Raw genomic sequence first — 21,107 nt, 5'->3', positions numbered from 1 at the left:
ATCGCCCATATTAAGTTTTAAAGCTAACCCTAACCGAGACTAAGATGAGCAATTACTGAAATACTCGACACAAAATTAAACCCATTTAAACCCTTGCGAGTCTCCGATTGCACACAGAGAGACGCATACACACATGTAAGTGACAGTTTGAGTGGTGTGTGAAGGAGCTGCCGACAGCATGTTGTCCATGAAACAAATTGGGTGTCGTAATTAAAGCTGGAAAAAAATGAGCTGTTTTCCATTCTCCCTGTGTGCTCGATGACAGCCCTGCGCGCGCGCACACACACACGACTAATGAAAAACAGAAGGAGGAGAGAGAGTGTGTGAGTGATTTTTGAGAAAGAAGCAGAGTAAGAAAGAGTGCGGAAAGGCGAGGAAATAAAAAAGAAGCTGTTAATAAAATGTGGAAAGAAAAGCAGAAGCGAAGGGAAGTGAAAGAGACACACAATGAGCGATGCTAATGAATGAGAGCAGGATGGAGACAAGGTGTGCGCGAGGGGAGAAGAGCAGACGAAGGGATTTGGAAATGGAGGAAAAGGAAAGGAGATGACAAATGTGCCGGACAGAAAGTGGAAGAGAGGTAATGAAATAAAGGACAAAGTAAAGGAGGTTGTGCAAGCCAATCCACACTGCTCGGCAAGATCAGTGTGTATTTGCGATGCTCGATAGTGTGTGTGAATTCGGGTTTTGTGTATGTGTGTGTGTAGGAAGCCCCTCAGACGCAGGATGGAGGCATTTGTCTCTGAGTGGAATTACAAGTGGCGGGTTGAACAAACCCTCCAGTGGTCTAGAAGAAACAGAAGAGGAAAGGAAAAAAAAGATTCCTCTGTCTTTCCTGTCTTTTCTTTTCCCGGGCCATGCTTCACTCAGTGTGTGTGTATGTGTGTTTGTATATGAGAAAGGGAAAGAAAGAAATCAGAACCACCCAACTCCAAAACTACATTGAGTGAGAAAATACAGCTGCCTTCCGCTTTAAAACACACAGCTCACAATGTCGCAGAATCAAAATGCATGCAAAAACGTAAACAGTGCGTGGACGCGCTGATGTTTACAGTAAATCCTTCTGTGTTTTCGGGCGAGACTTAAGTCTTCCTAAAAAGGCGGGGGGGCATCTGTGCCAGGCTTCGATTGGCCAATCTAACTCACACTAGGAGTTGGCACCGGATGGCTCGGCACAACCAAAGCCAGCCCTGCTCATCATTAGGAAGCACAAGCACGGGGGGTGGTGATGGAGGGAGGGGGTTCAAAAGTCTGTCCTGCCAAACACACAAACACGGCGCCAGAGACGAAGAAGCTTCGGGATGATTACAGAGGCCAATAAAGCCGCTATTTTGCACCCGAGTCTTGGATGTTTTCCCTCCCATGCTGTGCAGTTGTGATTCCGCATGTAAATATTTGGGCGGGACACAAACTCGAGAAACAGAGGCCCCTCTGTACAGCTGGCGGGCGAACAAAATGCCAAGCAAATGGGCTTGTGACGTTGCCGGATCGCTCTTGAATGCATGGGAAAGAAAAGTAGGAGTCAAAAAGAGATGACTTTTTTTTCCTTTGGAAAAGAGAGCAAGAGAGAGGACAGCGTCATCTTTGTTCGGCCCGTGCAGATAATAATCTGAGTGCTGATTCAGCTGGTGAGTACCATGAGAGGTAGCGCGCTGCTGTCTCAGGCCTTGGAAAAGCGTTCCATCACCCCCATGCATCACATAGTCATTTGTAAGGCTTCCCTTACGGCCCGCTGAGACTGTCCGGTTATGACAGAGGAAGAAAATAACAGCCCACACCTCAATGTCACCCTCGCTGAACTGCGATTATTATTCTTCTGTGCAAACTGCCGTGCATTATTCCGTCTCTTTCAGCAGAAGACACTGACAAATGCACAGAAACTGTACAGATCTCCATCAGCTCGCACCGGCATATATGACAAACATCCAGCTGAAGCCTGGCACGGGTCGAGCCTGGCAGATATCAAGTTATGATAGCCGTGTTGACTAATTTAGAGCAAGATTGAATTCCTTCACCCCCCTCATCTCTCATGCTGTCAAATAAAGGCCTCGCGGTCTAGACTGATCCTATCAAAAAAAAAGCTTAATTAGCTTGTAATAAATTCTCATTTCCGTCAGTCTTCTACAAAGCCTCGGCCAGCTCCGTGTGTGCCAGCTGACAAACGCCCAGTAATTTGATACTGGCATTCAGCGGGTTCCCTTCCCGCTGCCCCTTTCTCCCCCTCCGCCATTTCACAGGAGATCTTTAAATGTCACCCAAACACACACACGTGTGAGTGCAGCATTTGTGAGGCACTCTCGAGAGCTGGAGGGATTAAAATGTTTGAGCCAGTTGTTTCAGGAAGCAGAGGTAAACAAAAAAAACCAAAAAGAAAGCGGTAGATGAGGATGGTGAGACTACCGGTGTGTGCTTCTTTTATTAAGGTAACACTGGTAGATATCTGTTGGTAGCACGTGCTTGGCTAGGCAGAGATTTACATCAGATGCCCTTCCTGACTCAACCTCAAAGGGGATTTGTGTCTCTGTTTGGAATTGAACCAAGAAGTGAATATGTTAGCCACAACACTAAGGAGTCATCACTTGCTAATATATTTGGTAACCATATTTTTTTCTTAAACGTGGCACGGAAAACTTGATTTCCACCCATTAAATACCTGTAGACGTCATCGATTACTGGAAGGTTCCAGGCGCTTAAAGCCTGTTAAGTTCTGGGAATCATCTGAAACAAACCCTCACTATCCTGATCCTGATTACCCAGCATTTTGACCTACACGTTACCATCTCAACTGCCAGCTTCTCAATCAGAGCAAAACTTTATTTCCTGTCAATTCCTGGCCTACAAATTCCTGCAAACAATCATTAACCTGCACCTCCGCAGCAATGTGCAGTCCCGTTTGCTGACTCAAACACCGCTTTTCATGCAGCGAAATCAAAAGTTGCAAGCCAAAAATTCTCCCTGTCGAGCTCTGCCAAAACAACGTGTTCAAGAGAAAGCCGTCATCTGTGATGTGACATTTTCATGGCACATCTTCTCAAGACACTTAAGAGACTAACTCAGCCGCCCCCATCCTTCAAACAAGTGCAAATCTGACTGAACACACATGACTAACCCTCTTCACAACTACAAGGACAGAGTGTGACTGTTTATTCATGACCTCAGAAAGACAAGTTTGATACAACCCCCCCCCCCCCCCCCCCCCCCCACAAAAAAAAAAAGTTTTTTTACAGTGCTTTTTAATGGACATCAGTGGGATGTACGGCTGCACTGATACACTCTTTCACAATCATAGTCCCTGCACTTGGACCAGGTCAGATATCCCAAGTGTGGCACATTCTCTGGGTTTCCAAGTCCTTGAGTGGAAGTCGATTTATTGAAGTCGCACTCTGGTTTTTTGATGGAAGACTTGCTGAATTTGAAAATTCCCAGAATTCTCAAAGGTTTTTTTCCCCTTCTTTTTTATTTCCAGGTGGAAATTAAGTAAATTTATGAATTAATTTATGTATTGCTTCATAGTGTAGTGGTTAGTACGTTTGCCTAACACGTGAAATGTCAGTTGGAGACACTGATTGCAAAATCACATATGCAGATCCAACCGCTCTGGTGACCCCTTTCAAATAAAGGAGCAGCTGAAGGAAGCTTTAATCAATTAGTTTAGTTAATTAGTTCACTATTTCACCAATATATAATTTATGAGGCTGAGCTGAATATTATATTCATGCTTCAGACTGGCTCTGTTAGTCAAACTGATGGCTGGATTAACCAATCGGTAGATGATCTGGTTTTTGCATATTATTCGAATTGCTTTCATACAACACGCCTCATTCACGTCATTCTTTTCTACGTGCGATAAATTTGACGAACGCATCAAGAGCAACTCCGGTTTGAGTATACTACCCACGGTAGCTTTTGCATGCACACTGGAGCAGCCGGAGACCGAGCCACCAACCTCACTCTCATGATCTGCTCAGTTCCAGCTTAAGCCTCCTTAACCCTTTTCAAGCTACCAGGACCAGGCTGTATATGTGCTTAAAACCCCAAACTGCATGATGTTCAAACAAGACGGTCAGTATAAGAAGCTCTGACTAAATTAGGTGCAGGTTCAACAGCATCAGTGTGTTTTTTGTGCTTTAATCACACACAGTCCTGGTTATGGGGACAAAAAGGTACAAATCCTCCTAAGCATCTCTATTAACAGGCTTGCTCCTTCTGACCTCACTCCCGGGGAGCTGTAATTGGCTGATTTTGGGGGATGTTCTCTCAGGTGGAAATTTCATGCATTGTCACGCATGCCAGTTTACTTCTTTAGTCTCAAATCACCAGGAACATTAGGGCTGAGAGAAGTCAGCCAAGGTTTTCTTTTTCTTTTCGCCTTCCATGAGTTTAAAATGAGAAAGCTGATCAGGCCCGTTTCCACGTGGTCATCGCTGATCTCTGAATGACTTTTGTGGGTTTCACGTTTGTCTAATTGAAAATGAGAAAGCTCTCTGGCTGTGTGAAAACATCCACGCTTGGCACAGATGAGGCGCCCACATAGTTCACAGCGTGTGCACCCCTGTAGACCGGCTGACTGGAAGGACCGCTTCAGACATTTGTCTCGCAGCAGGAGACAGATTCAATCACCATTTTATAAGTGAACATCTTTCGCCTTGACTTACTTCACCCTCGCACGGCTTCACGTGGGATTGATATATGATGTGTGCTGTCATTTTTTTATACCTACAATAAAGAGGGAGAGAGCGAGAGAGATGGGGGTGGGGCGGTGGGGTAGTTATAGGAAAGAGTGGAAAGACAGCACACTCAGCACTGCTCAATGCACACAAACACAACATTTTCCCCAAGAGGCATAGCTCAGATTCCTAGGCTACAATTTGCATCACAAATATCCCGGAGTGGGAGTGCATGCACGGAGAATAAATAAACCAGCGAGGGTCCCACTTTACTTCCCCATTCATCCCGGGTGTCACCCATCCATCCGCGCATCCACCCTCTCCATCGCCTTGCATCCAAAGATCCAACCGGGACTCAGGAAGAGAAAGAGAGAGGTGGTGTGTATGTGCAGAGGCCAAAGAAAAACAGAGCTGTCTTTAGAGGCGGGAAGGGGGAAAAGCATCCAGGAATTTAATTTGGAATCCTTGGAAGTTTGGGGCCAAATTCACCTCTGAACATGAATCTGACAACTTTCCTGTTGTGCCGCCTCATAAGTGCGTTTCTGTTTGTTTTTCCTTGGCTCAGCAGTCTGTGCCAAACACTTGATTGTGTCAACTAAGAGCCCAGATTGTGGATCACTTACTGAACTCCAAATAACTGGACAGAATTCCAGAAGAGATATCACACCAAACCAAATCAAATTAGAATTATCGATGAATAAGCGTGGGAACAAAAACCCATTGGAGAAAAGAAAAAAGTTGAACTTAATGATTTACTTCAAATAAGAGCGCAATCAAATCATGCATCATAAACAAAACATCCCAGCGGGATTTAAAACCTCAGCAAACACCCTACAGGGGCGCCAAAGGAAAGATCTGTCAGAGCACATAAATAAAACACCATTAACTTTACTATAAATTGACTGTCGAGTGTCACTGACGCATCCGAAGCCAAAACAGGCACGCTGAAGAAGCATTAAAGTGATTTTCGTCAAGGGACCGACTCCACGGGGGTCGCGATGATGATGATGAAAGCGAGATGTTTTCCCACTGCCTGTATCGCCCTCAGAATATCTGCTACATCTAAATTATTCAAAGACAGTAAGGAATTAAAAAAAACTGTGCCACTGGTGCAGCCCGAGTCTTATATATAAATATATTAGTCTTCGAGTCTTCTGGGGAATTAAACTGAAACGATGGCGCATTCATTCATACTTAGTGAAGGGATCTAAATAATCTAAATCAGCGCAGATTCGCAGTCTGTTTGATGACAGATGTTTTTTCTTTGTTGGGAGATTTCATTTGATGTTATCGTTTTCGAACCAGCATATCTCGCGTAAAAAAAAAGAGAAAAAAAATAAAACTGTGTTAAAACGACAGAAGAAGGACAGTTTGGGGAGCTTTATTTTATTTTACGCAGATGCAGTTGAATGACAGTTTCCTGTAGGTGCGAGAGCGATAATTGAAATCAGCACCAGCGTGCCAGGATGTGAACTTGTGTTAAGTTTTGGACCAGAAAGAGTCAGAAACCCGGCGACCTTCAGTTATCATTTAGTGGAATTATTGCTAAAGTCTCTGCAGGGACAGAAAAGGATCGGCTCTGTTGCTCTTTGGATGTCTCAACTCTCACTTCATCGGCGCTTTTCAAGTCAGACCCTGACCGAATAACGGAGGCGCAGAGACGCGCATCCCCAAAAAGCACTCACCTGATTGCGCCGCACAGGATCCGATCACCGCCAAAGTGACGAGGACGCAAGCTGGGAAGAACTTCATCTTGGGGGGCGGGAAGAAAAAAAACCTGCTTCTCTTGTTAACTCCCGTAACTCACATGTCCAATTAAGATATCCTCGTTGATCACACGCGTAAAAAAATTAACCAAAAGAGAGAGCGAAAGAGAGAGATAGAGAGAGAGGAAGGAAAAAGAAAAAAAATAAAACCCCGTCGGAGTCTTCTTTTGCGCTTCTTGGACACCTGGCACCGTTTCCGTGCGCCGTGGAGAGCTTTTACGCACCGCGTCTCGTTCTGTTTGCGTGTCGGTTCCTACTCCAGTGTTTAGGTCGCTTTCCACCGCGGATACTCTGAGCCATTTACTCCTCACACTGCCATCGCGCCGGTGGCTGGGGGGAGGGAGGAGGAGGATGGGGGGGGGGGGCGATGTGCGCGCGTGCGTATGCGTGTGCGTGTCGGGCGTCTGAACACGCCTCCTTTGGAATGACCGACACCTCCTTCGCCCTATTAAGTCCCATCCAAAAGATTTGGAGCGTTTAATACTTTTTTTTCTTTTGGAAATCCGCCCACACTACTTATCGCCTCTCCTGACTGGCTATTAAGCTCCAACGCTGCCGTCGATACACCTGTTAGGAGCAGGTTTTGTTTTGGTTTCTGTTTGGCTGCTGTGTCTGCCACTGTGCTCTTCGTTATTGCTGGGAAGACAAATTACTTAATATCTGATCCTGATCATGATGTAGGAAGTAGTTTGTTTAGGGGTTATAATGTGACAGACAGAAGACATCAGTGGAACACCCCACAGTGTAGTTTCAGCAACACCACGAAAGTTTCCTGCTTCGCCAGCAGGGTCAGCCTCTGCAAATACCCACCGCTACGAGGCACAGCCTATAAAGTTTGATTGTGCTGGTGTGAAGAAGCCGCAGTGAAGGCAAAAAGCTGGAGCAGTGTACCATTTTCAGGGCCACTCATTTTACAAGCCAGTCTGCCCACAGATATTCTGCACTCTGCTTTTTATTTGTGGACTGACGTGAAAGTATGAAACGAGCTGGCGAATCGACGAGGACAAAAAGATATTGATTTGCGATCCGTGTAAGGCGAAAACTCGACCGTAACTGGAACTATTGGAGAATTAGTGTGAGGACCATCCTTGATACAGCCTCACGGTGCCTGAAGGGATGGTTTATTTAGTGTCCTTTGCTGCTCTCTAGGGGAATTCACGGGGAACTGCTCGGTTCTGAGCCTTTTGATCATAAAGCTGCTGAGTAGTGCTGTGCAGTACTGCACATTTTGGCATCAATATGATACCAAGTATTGCCAACAACGATACCAGTACTTTTAACCTATTTAACCTAATTAGGTTAACATAGCAGAGCAGTGTGTCATGATTTATGAGATGACACGTAGTCTTTAGACTGTTTGAGGAAATCTGAGAACCCAGAGAAAATCCACCAAGCGTGAAGTGAACAAAAGATGCCACAAGTTCAAACCCAAGAACTTTTTACTATGAAGTGACAGCGCTAACCTCTTCATCACAGTGACACTAAATATATGACAGATACAGAGTGAAATACGTATCCATCCGTTTTCATAACCACTCACCCAGTTCAGGGTCATGAGGGAGCCGAAGTCTGTCCCAGCTGTTGTTGCATAGATACACCTTGGATGGGCCATCAGTCTATCACAGGGCCTAAAGGTTTTCTGTTTTAAAAAAATGAACATTGAAACAATAAAATGATCAAATCTAAGCGTGGAGTTAATATTCTGCATTTTTTCTTTTTCTGCTGTCCGTTAAAATCTAGAAGAAAAGTTGCCTTGTTTGGTCACACATCTTAATCTTGTTCAAGAAAATGTGGAGACGCATTAAACCCGTAGTCTTCCTAATGATCAGGATGGGACGACTCTTTCCTCGGGTGATTTTGTTTCTAGTTTCAAATCTACTCCAATACAGCATAATGAAATGGTCCAATATTCATCAACTTAACACATAAATATCAAATACATATAAATAACATGTTGGATGGTTAATGTTGATCTGTAATGAGTGTAAGCTGTCAGTCTGCTGTTTACCTCGGCCTAAATATACAGATGTGGACAGTATCTGGATGTTCACATCTGCATATTTAGGAGGCTGTAAAGAGTCCAATACAAGTTGATGGGTCTGTGAAGCTCACTTCTGATGACACTGATACTGAATGAGTTGTTGAGGATGTGCTGAACCTTTCTAACAGCAAGAATAGCAGTTAGCCTCTGTTAGCTGCTGTTAACCTCCGTGTGTTGCTGTCAGCTGCTGTTAGCCTATGTTAGCTGCTGTTAGCCTCTGTGTGTTGCTGTTAGCCTCTGTTAGCTGCTGTTAGCTGGCATTGATGAAAAGTTTTTTGAAGCAGAGCTAACATTGTTGGACTAATTGAAAAAACTGTCATGTGAAAATGTAATCACATGTTTTTTTTTAGAAGGAAAGTGCTACTTTTAGGACATCCAAGCCTAATAATTACCTTAACTTGTAACTAGCTGTTATTATTATTGTTTAGCCAGTAATTGTCAGCTGTCCAGAGACGATAGAGTCATGTGTCTAATCTGCTGACAATAAGCTGAGCATTCAGTTACTGTGGTTCTGTTATTTTGGACCAGCTGCCTGCTGACTTGAGAATAATTACATCTGTGCACACACTAAGGGGGAAAAAAAGAGTCATAATCTTTCTATTCACAAAGGCCAACACTTAATTGGTGTTTTGTTTTGCTTTGTTTTGTTTTAAGGCATTTTTTGCCCACACAGGTTTTTATGTCTTTATCTTCTGTGTTATTAAATATATGCTATATGTTACATAAGTTATATGTAGTAAATGTTATTAAATAACCTCAAAAATACTTACAGTACCTTTTAAGTATTAGCATTTTGTTTCATGATTAAGATTTGCTGTTTGCAGACATGGAAATGAACAAATTCACTATCAAACACCAAAATGAACAAAAGCTTTTTAGCTCCACAATACCTACAAACTTAAAGAAGATGCAGCTTGCACTCTGTCAGTCTACACTCTGTAAAGTCAGCCACATGAAAACACTCATCGGAGCCACTGGATTACTCTCTCACACACCCATCGGCAGAGACAGCCACGCTGGGTGGCAGCACAATGCAGAGCAGCGCTGAGAATACTAATCAATCTGTTCCTGTGCAAAATTCCTCAGATAAAACATTCAATTACAGACATTGCGAGCTGCATGAGATTTGTGCCGATACGAGTGTGACATGAAAATGGGAATTCTGCCTTTGTGTGCTGCTGCTGTGAAATGGGGTCCCAGTGTGAGCCCACCGCCGGGGATGTCTCTGGGTATTCACACTAATGCATTAATCCTAATACAAATAAGGAATGGGGAAAATGTGACATTTAATTAAAGAGTCGTGATGAGTCTGATGACATGCTACCTCACAGTTGGCCTCTGCTGTGAGAGTCATGTATATATGAAAGAAAACCATCCAAATTCTAGATGTTAAATGGTTATAATTGGATTATTCAACAAAAACGTAAATACTGAGGGATTAAAACAGCAGTGTTTTTTCCAGACTCTAAATTGCTGCTATAAAGCATGCACTGTACACTGAACTAATTTTGGTATCTGACTTTGTTTTGTCCCCTGTGAGCAGTTCCACCCAGAAAGCAGCCGGACAAGGGGCTCAGATGACAAGCAGCGCTTCTATGATTAGGGCTGCAGCGAGGAGGGGAAAGGAGGGTGCCACAGAGAAAGGTCAGGGGGGCTTTTACACACAATCAGTTGCCGCCTTCTTGTTGACAGCACACCGTGAACTGCGGTTAATTTGTTTCTAACGTGGTGGCACCGTGACGTTCCCGACTCACTGGCTCTGGCTATTGGAGTTAGAATGAGGCTTTGCCGCTGATCTCCGGGGAGTGAGCAGAGCGCGTGAAACTTTTTGGGGTTTGTGTTCAGCATGGCTCTGGAGACCGCCTTGCTTCTGAAAGCAGGGTTTGTGCTGCTGATGGCAGGTGAGTCCATGGTACTCAGGCAGAGAGTCGCTATAGGTGGATTCAGCTTAAACCTTGTTTATGTTTTTCTTTGACAAAAAAAAAGCAGGTCTTTGAAATGTTAGTCTATTTAGAAATTATTAACAAGGCTTGGTTGATTTATGGCAGAAAAAAGGACGAGGTAAGTTGGGATTTTGTTTTCTTGGGTTTCTCGATAATGTCTATGAATAGACTTGATCTGTTTGTTAAAAGTTCACTATGCTCTATGTGCTTTGTTTCTGGAAGAAATTCTGAAAAACCCACCATTATTCACTCAACCTTACATTTCACTAGCATTTGCCCTCATATACCTTCTTGCATGCTCAGCAGGCCATTGTCATTGAACGTAACCAGTCAAAAAGAAAAAAACATAAGTAGCAGCTGTGTGAAGAAGTGCATTTCATGGTTTTACATTTTCAATAACTTTGTTTCAATGTTTGAAAATGAAGGCAAACGTGATACCATATGACTCATGTGACATGTTAGAGAGTAAACTGGATTATGTCTCCAACATTGCTTGAACCTCTAATAAGAAATTCTTGGGAAACTTTTGGGAATATTGATCCAGAAACACACTGGGAATTCCTTAAATTAATCTCGAAGGAAAGACCATATACTATTAAAGAATGATGTAGCAGTTGTGGGTTCATGGAGTGCTCCTTGATTTTGTCCATCAGCAGTTGCTTTCAGGAAAAAGATGTGTTTCATTTGGGACCATAATTTACAAAAGGGACTCTGTGCTTTTGTTGAATTTCACTTGAAATAGGAATTTAGATATAAACTTACCAGGAAAAAACAATTACTGAAACCTACAAAAATGAGCTGAAACTTGAAAAAACTATAGAGAGGAAGTCGATTACCTAATCTAAATTCAATTGGGAATTTGTAATTACTAAACATCACCAACAATATGTGAGTAGGTTGTGGTGCTTAAAGGTTCTTCAGTCAAATACAAAAATATCCCCCACACAATCACACCACCAGCAGCAACCTTAACTGTTGATATAAGGCAGGATGGCGCCATGCTTTCATCAGCTGACATCAAAATCCGAGCAGAAATGGACACTCATCAGACCAGGCAACATTTTTCAATCTTCGATTGTTCGATTTTTCTGAGTCCACACAAACTGTAGCCTCAGTTTCCTGTTCTTACTGACAAGCCTGGCACCCAGTAGGGTCTTCTGTTGCTTTAGGTCAGCCTCTTCAAAGTATGCTCACTGGCTAGTCTCTCTTTTTCAGACCCTTCTCTGTAAAACTCTAGAGATGTCAGCATGGATCATTAATATTTGTGGAAATGATTTCAAATCCCATCATCTAATATTCATGAGAATCAGCTTTTAAAATCCATAAATGTTGAGTCTCAGAGACGCTGACTGAATTTAAGATTCCCATTGGACTGATGCGTGTTTCCTAATCTAACAGGGTTGAAGGCAGAAAGTCAATAGAGCATAAACCTTCAGTCAGAAGAACATTTGTCAAACTATGCCTCCATTTTCCTGGAAATTGTAATCCAAATACAATGCTGGTTAACAGCCAAGTTGAGGGGCAACTGTGAATCCTCCAAGCGGCAGTTGCCATCACAGGCTGGTGAAACATGACTGTAGATGATAGACAAGCTAATATTCACTCCTTTTTCAGGAGATTACTGTGCGTTCGTTCAGATCTTGCTTTGCCACAACAGTTTCTCACATTCTTCTTTTGTAGCATCTCTTTTGAAGCTCCCGTGTCAACACATTCAGTCTTCCTTTGAGTGCAGGGAGAGCCAGCAGGGACAGAGCAAATATAATGGGCACACAGTCGGCCCTTATCTGGCCCGAACAGGCTGGAGATCCACCATGTTTCTCGATCGTAACAACAACCTGTTTGTTTCCACGCAGGCGTTTTACACCAGATTAAGCCTCCCTCTCCTACTGTACTCCTCCGTGGTGCTACATTCAGCCTCGAGTCCTGCGGGATGGCCGCGGTCTGCCTCCACGTTTAGAGGCTGTTTACACGCATCTCTGAAGTAAACAAATGGGATTGGGACTTTGCCTGCAAATTAAAATCTTTTCTTAGTGAAAGTAACAGTCTAATAGGGAAGAAATGGCCCAGTAGGAATTACCATTGCCAGGACATGACCTTGTTTGCTGCACAAACATATGCTGCTACAGATATATATTCTGTACAGATATTTTTTAATTTTTTTTAAATACTTTTGTCTTACTTCTGTTTCTACTTTGTAGCTCAAGTCCTTGCATCAGTGTCTGGCTGTAACAGGGGAGTCTACACGTTTCTTATCAATGATCTCTGCTTGGCCAATTTCACATTCAACATGGAAAATCTGGATCGAGGTTTATGGTGCAGCTGGAAGGACACAATGGAGTGAGTTCACTGACTCGAACATGCAAAAGGGAAGAAACGCATGGTGGGACATAAAATCACAAATTTTCCTGCATGAATCTGTACTTGTAAGTCAAAAAAAATTGCAATTTATAGAGTCACAACCTCCACACAGACCCTGGTAAACAGCAGATATTGTGTGTTGCAAAGCAGCTTACAGATGGAGCAGCGGCTGTAGCCAGGGTGGAGCAACTTAGTTTGCCAGGTACACAATTAGAACAATATCAACTGAACAGTTAGCTTATTTTGGCTGGCTTTGAGATCAGTTTAATGAGATTTTTTGACTTGCTGTCTTATGCTAAATTCAATAAATAATTACGTTGCTGTTACATACAGCAGAGTTCCTTGAGCCTTGAGCCACTCCTCATATTTTTAAATTGTTTGCCTTGAAAGTAGGAAATAGGTGCAGTGATTTATTGAAATGTGCAAACACACATGTAAATACAGCATTAATGTAAGCACATGTAAGCTAATGGGCTTGAAAGTGAATATTTGGTGTGACCACTTTTATTCTTCAGCACAGTCTGAACTCTCTTAGGCAGCTTTCTTGTCATATCTTTAAGTCGTCTTCAGGAATAGTTCTCCAGGCTTCTTGAAGAACATTCAAAGCTCTTCTTTGCGTGTCTCTGCCTTTTGTTCTGTTCTCTGTCAACATGACCCCACACTGCTTCAGTGATATTGAAGTCGTGTTCCACTGTGTGTGATTTTTTTTTTCTTTTTGCCTGTCCCGTTTGGCTCTTTTGCCATCAGAATTGTTGTCTAAAGGCGAAGAAAGATGCCCAACGGATTTACTTTACCAAATTGACCATCCCAGCCTTGCCGTAATGGTCCATTTGATTCACCTTTTGTTTATTTTATTTTCACTTACTGAATACGGGACAGACTTGACTGGGGGAAAGAAGGGGAGAAAGAAAGAGGGAAAGAGAAACAGCTGAGAAGAGGGACGGGGGAGAAGGGCAAAAAACAAGAACCAACAGAATGAGCAGAAAAAAAAGAAAAAAAAAGAAATAAAAAATGCATATATCAATCACCTGGATCACCTGCTGAGAAAGAAAAAAGAAAGCAAGCAGAAGAGAACAAGAGTAATAGAATAAACAGCATCACAATGATATATGGGAATATGACAGTAAATACTAAATATTAAACATTATTGTGCAGCACATAAGATCAACAGAACAGTGTGCTTTGAGGTAGGAGCCAAAAAGGGTGTAGTTTGTGGGTGTGATCACCCGTGTGTACACCTGTGAGCATGGACGCGCTTGTTTTTTTAAAAGGTTCCTTCATGTAATGATCTGCTAGAGGGTGTGGGGGGGCCACAGCCCCGTCCTCCAGGGCATGAAGCAGGTATGGAGGAGATCAAAACTCCAGACATCCAGAGGCCTCCAGAACACAAGAGACCAAGGAAGACCAACAGAGGGGCAGCCGCGCCACTGTCCCAGAAAGAGCTGAGGAGAGTCCCAGATGAGGGCTCACTCAGCAGCCGCGGAGCAGAAGCCAGGGGGAGTTGCAGTGACGCGCCCGTGAGCTCCGCCGGCAGCCAGCTGTGCCTGAGTGACCGAGCCCCAGGCCGAGAGGCTGAGGGCACCCCACCTCCGAAGTGGCCCGAGCGAGCCCCAGGCTCCAGGCCCCGATAAGCGGCCGCCAAGGAGTGAGCCGGTGTGTACCTGGATGCCCATCCCCAGACACAAAGAACCACCAACGCAGCGATGTCTGAGGGAGTCCGCCACTGGCAGGGGAAGTGGTGGTAGGGGGAGATAGGCCTCCAAACCTTGGAGGGCCTGAGATGTCCCCAGAGAGATGGCGCCTGACACCCAACCTGACATATAGACACAGACATACAGGCACACACAGATACAAACATCCATTCCCACCCTCTTGCTCTCATATGCACTTACTCCACACTCAACCAACGTGGAGACAGACATAAAGAGACGCTGTACACACGATCACACTCCCCAAGCGTACTCTACAAACCGGGTCTAGGAGGGGGAACTGCACCCAGACCCAGGTGGTATTACCCTTTTCCCTGCGGTGGGGGGAGGCAGCAGCAGCAGGGAGGCCCCACACTCCAGACCGCAGTCGGACGGCCAACTCCTCCTCCTAGCCCCCCCGCTCCAGCAGGCCGCAGAGAATGGGGGTGGGAGAAGACTCCAAACCTCCCTCCACCCGCTCATTGTAGTGTTGATGCATGTGTGTTCTAAGGTGCATTTAAAACCCAGGAGGGCATGGAGGTACCTGCCAGAGAGCAGCAGGTAAGCGCATGGTCCCTCCTGCTAGCCCTCAATGTCTACGTGTATTGTGTGTGATTTTTTTTATACAGGTCTTTTACTGCATTGGCAGTATGTTTGGGATCATTGTCATGCTGAAAAATGAAGCTGTTGCCAGTCAGATGCTTTCCAGATGATATTACATGGTGTATAAAAACCTGATGGTACTTTTGTGCATTCATAACTCCAAAATTTTTTACAAGATCCCAAACACCACTGGCTGGAGTGTCATATGTGGATTCATCACTCCATCAGACCTGTTGTCACTGAAGCCACCCTTCCACTTAGACCATTTTTGATGAGGCTTCAGTGAACAGTAGATAAATGAGCTGAAGGCACAGATGTATCTCTTAAAGACCTGACACTTCTTAAGGGCATGAATTTTAAATATTGTTTGTGTGCTATAAATAGTTTTTAGGCCTGCTACGTCTTCTGTTGTCCACTCTTACATCCTCAGTGATTGGATGGCTCCCAGGAACTGGACTGAAATGAGTGAAAAGCAGCCATTGTACAAAGAAAAACTTTTGAAAGACCTTCAGAAAGCCTGGAGAACTGTTGCTCAAGAACACTTTAAAAATATCACAAGAAAGTCTGGCTCTTTGGAAGAGAGTAAAGTGGGTTGGCATCAGTGTAACAGAAGAATGATGGTGAGAAAAGCTGAAGTCCTCATGCTGTCATGTGCATGAGGATTTTTGATATCTCAGTCATTTCGCAGTTAAACAGCTATAAGAAGCAGCTGATGGCAGTGTTCTGGATTCACACCCAGACTATATAAGTCTTTAATATGCCAACATTAAGGCCTCGTGTTTATATCATTCACCTCTAAGTGAGTACTAATATCTTAGCAGGTGCACTGACAGACTGGTATTTCTGAGCTCATTAGAGGCAAAAAACTTGTTTATCTATCTGTTTATCTGTTTACTCTCTCATGCACCAACACCAGGGGAAAGCTTTACTGTATTTGTTGGCCATTATATCGTCTCAGTACTTGGTGGCTTTGTTTCCAAACCCTGACAGTCAGGGAGTGAGTCAGACAGGAGGATGAAGGGAGCCGGGGGACGCAAAGAAGAAGCTGCTGTCAAAACTGTGTGATTTCCCTCCTGGTTCACAGTCCTCACTTGGTCCAGCACATAACTGTGTGTGTGTGTGTGTGTGTGTGTCCATGGATATGTGTGCTCAGTTGTAACTCATAAAGAATTTGCACAGGCAGTTGGAGGGGCTGGCAGTTGCATCACCAAACTCCTAGCAACAACGTTTGACGCCACTGTTCAGGCTCACAGGAAAACAGCCGGTACAGAGAAAATTACGAGTATTGAAAAAATATTTGTGGATTCGGGCTGTATAGTAATAATGACAAGTAAAACATGAATTCAAAGACCAGACATGTACCATTGCTCATTTCAATACAATCAGTCTTTTTACTCCTGTTATAGCTTTCCTTAATTAGGTATGACGTGGACTCCACTTCAGTCGTGTACTGAATATAAGACAGTTGTCATCGTCTGGTTTATGGACCAATGTTTTGAAGCTGAAAGTTTAGCATTTTGACGTTCATTTCCTTTGCTCCAATGCGCAGCCACCGAATTGTAACAGCATGAGACCTGATAAAGTGATGAAGCGCTTTCATCTTCTTCAGTGGCTATTTTACTTCTGGCACCAGTCTGATCATATCTTCCTGTTGTCAGATATCCATCACCTGTTCAGCGCAGTAGTTGCCATCGTGTGGCTCTAAATTCTCTCACTTTTTTTGTGTTTATTTTTTTAAACAAACTTCACAGATGGTAAATGGATTAGTACTCGTATGACGCCTTTCCTCTTTAACTGAGCATTTAAAGCAATTTTTACTGCAAGCCACATTCTCCCAGTCTCACATGCATTCATAAATGCCTTTGGTCATGCACACACTTACACTTCGATAGAAGAATCGGAAGGAACTCAGAGTTTAGTATCTCACCCAAGGATACTTCGATTATCTGGGGATCATATCACCCAATTTTCAATTGGTGGATGACCCGCTCTACCTTCTAAACCACAACTGCTCCACAGCAAGGGGCATGAGCGGGTCATGGTCCCTGGCTTTTCCAACCTACATGTCCAAGTAACCTTGAGCGAGATACTAAACCCTGAGTTGTTTATTATTTATGAAAACGTTTGTGCTTCTGTCTCTGAAAGTTTCAGCACTGGACCTTATTAGAATTGTAATACAAGGTACATGTAAACGTAGCTGCTGAGGCACAGTAAAACCTTTTGGTGATGAGGGAGAAGGACTGATAAATGACAAAGGTAATGCAACGCTATAAATACACAAGGAACTAATGAGATATAGGGGAAATCAGTGACCCAGGGACGACAGTCACAAAGGGGGAGAAAAGGCAAATTAAGGAAGTAAAACAACAGTTCACAAACAGGTTGGAGCAGCTAGGGATCCAACCACCAACCCTCCAGTTAAGAGATCACCTGCTGTAAACCATCTCAGGATGGCCATTGTCGAAGTCGTCGTTGGTGCTGACCCCAAACCTAAGCCTAACTAACCGTAAACAAGAAGATCAAGTTTTGCCCGTTTTTGCCTTTCTGTACGGTACGGCAGGCTTAGGCTCACACCTCAGAGGGTTAAAGGGTTGGATTTTGTGATCACTTCACTTTCAGAAACACAGTTAGGCACAGTGGCCGTCTGGAACAGAATCTCTCCTGGTATGGTGCAATGCTGTACTAAGGGCAGTACCCTGTTGGTATGCATCTCCATTTCCTCTGCTCCTCACTACTTAGCAGTTATATTTAGCAGTGTTAAGCCCACTGGTAATTCTAGACACTCTTTTGCCTTTTTTTCTCCCCACCAACAGGAATACCCTGCTCTATTCCCTCTCTGAAAGGACGTTTCAAAGACATCACAAGATTCCAGCCGATATTTCTGTAACAATTTGGGTTTTCAGCTTGATTACTTTAAAATGTTTCACCAAACATTCAGAAAAAGGATCAACTTTAGTAACATCTTTTCTTTAATTACACATACTAAGTTCAGCATGAATCTGCCTGTGCTCTGCTGTCCTCTGCAGGATCTATGAGGGACTCACAAACTGCACATACCAGGTGGCCTTGAGGATAAACTGCTTCTGGCCAAATCAGATAGTCGACCGTTTCTTCATGGAGATTCATCAGATCTACTTTCATGACTGCGCTCTGACTGGTCGGCTCCTGCATGACCCACCGATTAGCATCCTCGCCCCATTTATCACAGTGCCTGTACTGGTCACCCTGCTCATGACTGCTGTAGTGGTGTGGAGGAGCAAACGCACACAGGGAATGCTATAGGGACCGTCAGAGTGTTAGGTTTGGTCTTGTAGAGCGTTCCGGAAGACATTTCTTAAGCATAAAGCATGCTCTTTTAATTTTCTTTTCATATTCCCGTGTTGATATTGAGCATATTGACTATTTGGAAGCTGCAGTGAAACAATTGCATGTTGTGAAAGATGTTAATAGAAATAAATTCTGTATTTGGTATTAAAACTGTCTGTCCAGTCACTTCTGGTGGCTAAGTTCACCTCTATGAAAACGCCTACGTCAGGGACACAAAACACTTTTTACAGAAATTTCTATAGCAGATATTGGAAAAACAGGAATTTATTTAATTGTTTATTAGTTACATAGTTACCTTGGTGTCGCATGAACAGCAATGTGGGTCGAGTTTTTAGCAACAGGAAAAGCTGCAAAACTTATGACAATACAGCTAAAAGTTCAAAATGTGTCCTCTGCTTCACATTTTCTAAAACCTTCCAGTGGGTCAGATTGGATTCAGTGGACTTTTAAAGCCATTTATGTTAATTACCATCTGACATCGTGGCCCTTACAAACAATCTGCATAAATAACACCTGACAGTAGAAGAGACTTACGTGATTGGAGCCATTCGGAGGAGGGTGAAGAGATGAAAAGGAGAGCGGGAATTAGAAAACAAATGTAGGATGAAGAGAGGAAACTGTATGAAATAATTTTAACAGCCAAAATAAACAATGTTACAGTTTTATAGTTCCTCTATATTTGTTTACCTTTGAATAAATTCCACAGTGTATTTATTAATCATTTTTGAGGCAACATTTACAATGAAGCAGGCACTTAGTTATCGTAACACAAAGACAGTTAAAGTCAGCTAAACGGCATCAATCTGTCCTGTCGTTTGGTGCAAATCAGTGATAAAAACTGCGCCAGAGAGGCAACAACAAGACCTCAGGGCATTGCTCTCTCCGTATCCCTACAGTTTTGCTTTTTGCTAGTGTTCTTGTGACTGCTGCTAGCATGACTTTTTGTGCGAGTAGGAGCAGAAGCACCTGACACGTCTACAACTGCTGCCCTCTAGTCTTCACAGATGATTTTGCAGTAACACAAAACGTCTCCAGACTCTTTAATATCTGTCACGTGAGCGCAGTGTTGGCCACTGTTTGCAAAAATTATAAAATAACGATATAATAAAATGAGGATATTTATATTTACAGTGGGGCAAAAAAGTATTTAGTCAGCCACCGATTGTGCAAGTTCCCCCACCTACAATGATGACAGAGGTCAGTAATTTGCACCAGAGGTACACTTCAACTGTGAGAGACAGAATGTGAAAAAAAAATCCATGAATCCACATGATAGGATTTGTAAAGAATTTATTTGTAAATTAGGGTGGAAAATAAGTATTTGGTCACCTCAAACAAGGAAAATCTCTGGCTCTCACAGACCTGTAACGTCTTCTGTAAGAAGCTTTTCTGTCCCCCACTCGTTACCTGTATGAATGGCACCTGTGTGAACTCATCATCTGTATAAAAGACACCTGTCCACAGCCTCAAACAGTCAGACTCCAAACTCCGCCATGGCCAAGACCAAAGAGCTTTCGAAGGACACCAGGAAAAGTATTGTAGACCTGCACCAGACTGGGAAGAGTGAATCTACAATAGGCAAGCAGCTTGGTGTGAAAAAATCAACTGTGGGAGCAATCATCAGAAAATGGAAGACATACAAGTCCACTGATAATCTCCCTCGATCTGGGGCTCCACGCAAGATCTCATCCCGTGGGGTCAAAATGATCATGAGAACGGTGAGCAAAGATCCCAGAACCACACGGGGGGACCTGGTGAATGACCTGCAGAGAGCTGGGACCAAAGTAACAAAGGTCACCATCAGTAACACACTACAACGGCAGGGAATCAAATCCCGCAGTGCCAGACGTGTTCCGCTGCTGAAGCCAGTGCACGTCCAGGCCCGTCTGAAGTTTGCCAGAGAGCACATGGATGATACAGCAGAGGATTGGGAGAATGTCATGTGGTCAGATGAAACCAAAGTAGAACTTTTTGGTATAAACTCAACTCGTCGTGTTTGGAGGAAGAAGAATACTGAGTTGCATCCCAAGAACACCATACCTACTGTGAAGCATGGGGGTGGAAACATCATGCTATGGGGCTGTTTTTCTGCCAAGGGGACAGGACGACTGATCCGTGTTAAGGACAGAATGAATGGGGCCATGTATCGTGAGATTTTGAGCCAAAACCTCCTTCCATCAGTGAGAACTTTGAAGATGAAACGAGGCTGGGTCTTCCAACATGACAATGATCCAAAACACACCGCCCGGGCAACAAAGGCGTGGCTCCGTAAGAAGCATTTGAAAGTCCTGGAGTGGCCTAGCCAGTCTCCAGACCTCAACCCCATAGAAAATCTGTGGCGGGAGTTGAAAGTCCGTGTTGCTCGGCGACAGCCCCAAAACATCACTGCTCTCGAGAAGATCTGCATGGAGGAATGGGCCAAAATACCAGCTACTGTGTGTGCAAACCTGGTAAAGACCTATAGTAAACGTTTGACCTCTGTTATTGCCAACAAAGGTTATGTTACAAAGTATTGAGTTGTATTTTTGTTATTGACCAAATACTTATTTTCCACCCTGATTTATGAATAAATTCTTTACAAATCCTACCATGTGAATTCATGGATTTTTTTTTTTTCACATTCTGTCTCTCACAGTTGAAGTGTACCTCTGGTGCAAATTACTGACCTCTGTCGTCATTTTAGGTGGAGGAACTTGCACAATCGGTGGCTGACT

At 43.6% G+C, this 21,107-nt stretch overlaps 2 protein-coding genes across 2 annotated transcripts in view; one reads left to right on the top strand and one right to left on the bottom strand.

The window, feature by feature from the left end:
* LOC113016400 (receptor tyrosine-protein kinase erbB-4) overlaps positions 1-6,762 on the bottom strand; it is a 364,753-nt gene extending 357,991 nt beyond the window's left edge. The window contains exon 1 of the mRNA XM_026159217.1: positions 6,353-6,762. Coding sequence (XP_026015002.1) covers positions 6,353-6,419 — 67 coding nt within the window. The 5' untranslated portion in view covers positions 6,420-6,762. The remainder of the gene's footprint in view (positions 1-6,352) is intronic.
* Positions 6,763-10,067: 3,305 nt separating this feature from the next.
* LOC113016739 (receptor activity-modifying protein 1-like) lies at positions 10,068-19,058 on the top strand. Its single transcript, XM_026159815.1, has 3 exons — positions 10,068-10,375; positions 12,616-12,754; positions 18,093-19,058. The coding sequence occupies exons 1-3, from the start codon at positions 10,321-10,323 to the stop codon at positions 18,346-18,348; spliced, it is 450 nt and encodes a 149-aa protein (XP_026015600.1). The 5' UTR covers positions 10,068-10,320; the 3' UTR covers positions 18,349-19,058.
* The last annotated feature ends 2,049 nt before the right edge of the window (positions 19,059-21,107 follow it).

This window comes from Astatotilapia calliptera, chromosome 23, assembly GCF_900246225.1.
Source record: "Astatotilapia calliptera chromosome 23, fAstCal1.2, whole genome shotgun sequence".
Lineage (NCBI taxonomy): Eukaryota > Metazoa > Chordata > Actinopteri > Cichliformes > Cichlidae > Astatotilapia > Astatotilapia calliptera.
The sequence above is the reverse complement of the archived record's forward strand: the minus strand, read 5'-3'. Positions and strand labels throughout refer to the sequence as shown.